Source organism: Austrofundulus limnaeus, unplaced genomic scaffold (genome assembly GCF_001266775.1).
Source record: "Austrofundulus limnaeus strain Quisiro unplaced genomic scaffold, Austrofundulus_limnaeus-1.0 Scaffold1094, whole genome shotgun sequence".
Classification (NCBI taxonomy): Eukaryota; Metazoa; Chordata; class Actinopteri; order Cyprinodontiformes; family Rivulidae; genus Austrofundulus; species Austrofundulus limnaeus.
The window spans coordinates 122,582-126,027 of record NW_013953496.1 but is presented as its reverse complement, the minus strand read 5'-3'; the positions used below and the strand labels follow the sequence as shown (position 1 = coordinate 126,027).

Here is a 3,446-nt window from a genome sequence, read left to right as displayed (position 1 = left end):
CCTGTGATGTTAGTTGTAGAGTACCTGTGAGGTTAGTTTTAGGGTACCTGTGACGTTAATTGTAGAGTACCTGTGAGGTTAGTTTTAGGGTACCTGTGGGGTTAGTTTTAGGGTACCTGTGGGGTTAGTTTTAGGGTACCTGTGAGGTTAGTTTTAGGGTACCTGTGATGTTAGTTGTAGAGTACCTGTGAGGTTAGTTTTAGGGTACCTGTGACGTTAATTGTAGAGTACCTGTGAGGTTAGTTTTAGGGTACCTGTCAGATTAGTTTTAGGGTACCTGTGGGGTTAGTTTTAGGGTACCTGTGGGGTTAGTTTTTGGGTACCTGTGAGGTTAATTTTAGGGTACCTGTGAGGTTAGTTTTAGAGTACCTGCGGGGTTAGTTTTAGGGTACCTGTGGGGTTAGTTTTAGGGTACCAGTGGGGTTAGTTTTAGAGTACCTGTGAGGTTAGTTTTAGAGTACCTGTGAGGTTAGTTTTAGGTTACCTGTGGGGTTAGTTTTAGGGTACCAGTGGGGTTAGTTTTAGAGTACCTGTGAGGTTAGTTTTAGGGTACCTGTGAGGTTAGTTTTAGGGTACCTGTGAGGTTAGGTTTAGGGTACCTGTGGGGTTAGTTTTAGGGTACCTGTCAGGTTTGTTTTAGGGTACCTGTGGGGTTAGTTTTAGGTTACCTGTGGGGTTAGTTTCAGGGTACCAGTGGGGTTAGTTTTTGGGTACCTGTGAGGTTAGTTTTAGGGTACCTGTGAGGTTAGGTTTAGGGTACATGTGAAGTTAGTTTTAGGGCACATGTGAGGTTAGTTTTAGGGATAGTTCTTGGGTACCAGTGAGGTTAGGTTTAAGGTACCTGTGAGGTTAGGTTTAGGGTACCTGTGAGGTTAGTTTTAGGGATAGTTTTAGGGTACCTGTGAAGTTAGGTTTAGGGAACCTGTGAGATTAGGTTTAGGGTACCCGTGAGGTTAGTTTTAGGATACATGTGAGGTTCGTTTTGGGGATAGTTTTAGGGTATCTGTGAGGTTAGGTTTAGTGTACAGGTGAGGTTAGTTTTAGGGATAGGTTTAGGGTACATGTGAAGTTAGGTTTAGGGTACCTGTGAGGTTAGGTTTAGGGTACCTGTGAGGTTAGGTTTAGTGTACCTGTGAGATTAGGTTTAGGGTACAGGTGAGGTTAGTTTTAGGGATAGGTTTAGGGTACATGTGAAGTTAGGTTTAGGTTACCTGTGAGGTTAGGTTTAGGGTACCTGTGAGGTTAGGTGTAGGGTACCTGTGAGATCAGGTTTAGGGTACATGTGAGGTTAGGTTTAGTGTAAATGATCAGGGTTAAGATATAAAATTACCAGAAAATGAATGGAAGTCAATCCACCGTCCCAACGGGGATATAAAAACAAAGCTGTGTGTACATTAGTGTGTGAGAGAGGTACTCACAGACAGAGGAGCTGTGTAGTTTTGGCTGTTAACAGCTGGAGGTCTGGGCAGGGGCTGGTGTCTCCCTTGTTTCCTCAGCAGAGTGGGGATTGGAGGCGATGGCTCTCTGTGCACCTGACAACAACAAACTGTTTTTATTTACCCTCCTGGTTTGATGCACCAAATTCAGTAAAATAATATGCATGTTTTGTGACAAACGGGGTGAAAATCATGTGAATGATGCCAATTTTCTTAAATATTAGGATATTTTCTTTTATTTTTTGTGAGTGAATAAAAAGCATGTGACAGGCACTTTAAAGTCAACACCACTGCTCCGTCACTGATCAGATGAGGCTGTGAGACGGTTCATTTGTGACAGACCTCGTCTACTCGTGCCTGTCTCTCTCTCTCATATCGTCTCCTCCTCTCTGCCGTCTCCTCCTCCTCAGCCTCCTTCTTCCTCCTCTCTGCATCAGTCTTCCTCTGCTCAGCCAGCTGAATCAGCTCCTCGTTCTTCGCCTTTTGCTGCCGGTCAGAGATGAGGACAACCAGAGTAAATCAGCTTCATCCACCAACAAATCAATCCATCCTGACTTTAGTTTCAGTTCACCTCCATTTCCTTGCGTCTCTTCCTCTCCTGCTCCTCCTCGTACTCCCTCTGGATGCGCGCTCTCTGTTCTGCCAGCCTCTTCTCCTCCCTTTCCTCCTCCAGCCGGAGCCGCTCCCTCTCAGCAGCTTTTTTACGCATTTTCTCCTCAATCTGTAAAATGCAAGCAGGACGAGACTAACCCTTCAAAATAAAATCAGATGACAAACGTCAGGCATTTTATCCTTCGTGAAACAGAACTCTGTTGTGTTGATGTTTGGAGAACATTTACACAAACAGATTAAGAGTTGTTCATTGGGTCAGATTACAGCAGAAAGTAAAGACATGTCAAAGTAAAGCTGAGTAAATTCAGTCAGTATGTTAGTGATGGACATGAGGGAGGCACCAGTCACACATTAATGCATCTCACTCTGCTTCAGCCCAGGAACTTTACTTCTCTGTAGTGTTTCTGTACTTAGACTCAATAATCAGTCTGATGGATCTGTTTGTGTACAGAATTATAAAATCTGTTAKAAAGAAGTCAACAAGTCTTCAGCAGAGATCTAATGATAAACAGTTATAGTTAACTCTACTGTATATATCAATAAATCTTTAGGTTTACTCCAGTTGTAGTGGTTTTAAATGACTGAATCAGACTTAGTACCTGACCACAGCAGGGGGCGGGGCTATCAAGATGTTTTGTTGTGTGTTTTCTGTCCATACAAAAACTGTACTGTTTTGGGGCTAAAGCTTGGAAATCCACACTCTGCGGTTCTGAAATGAGATGGAATTGGATGAAAGTACAGTTGCTTTGTTTTTAAAAACTTTGGATTTACCATGTCCTGAATGATTGACCATCTACTCCAGCATGTTGTGGGACTAATAAAATGCCACAACTGCGTGAACACAGAGCTGAAATGCTCAAACATTTCCTGTGTGGACGAGGTGTGTMCGGTTCATGTCACAGCGTGGTTAAAGCAGGCTGTTTGCAACCTCGTGTCTGAAACAGTCTGAGGCAACAAGTCACACCTGAACACACGTRTCTTTATGTTGGTACAGACTGTAAACCTTCATTTAAAGCTCAGGTGAAGCAAGTTTTTAACAAAACTTCTGTTCTATCAAATTCTAGGTTTATAAGAGATTTACAGAGGCAGCTAAGTTATACATGCAGAATTATGATTCAACACACAGCAGTCCCTGTGTGACAGGAGCTTCTAAACAACCTGTTTGTGTAATTTAACCAGGTCTTATAACCTTTACCTATAACCTGTGATGGTAATTAGTGACACACTTTGATTTAACACGTCCCTTTGGTCACATTATTTTCAGGGGTACCATCACTTCTGTCCTGGCATGTTTCATGAGTTGGATTTATTTATTTATTTATTTACTTATTTATTTATTTATTTACTTACTTATTTACTTACTTACTTATTTACTTACTTATTTACTTACTTACTTAT

General features: G+C 42.0%; 1 protein-coding gene across 1 annotated transcript in view; it reads right to left on the bottom strand.

Annotated features, from left to right (window-relative positions):
* Positions 1 to 3,446, bottom strand: part of LOC106534125 (centrosome and spindle pole-associated protein 1) — a gene marked incomplete at its 3' end in the record, with an annotated part of 36,454 nt that overhangs the window by 6,212 nt on the left and 26,796 nt on the right. Inside the window, 3 exon segments of the mRNA XM_014030647.1 lie at positions 1,419 to 1,532; positions 1,779 to 1,922; positions 2,008 to 2,157. Coding sequence (XP_013886101.1) covers positions 1,419 to 1,532; positions 1,779 to 1,922; positions 2,008 to 2,157 — 408 coding nt within the window.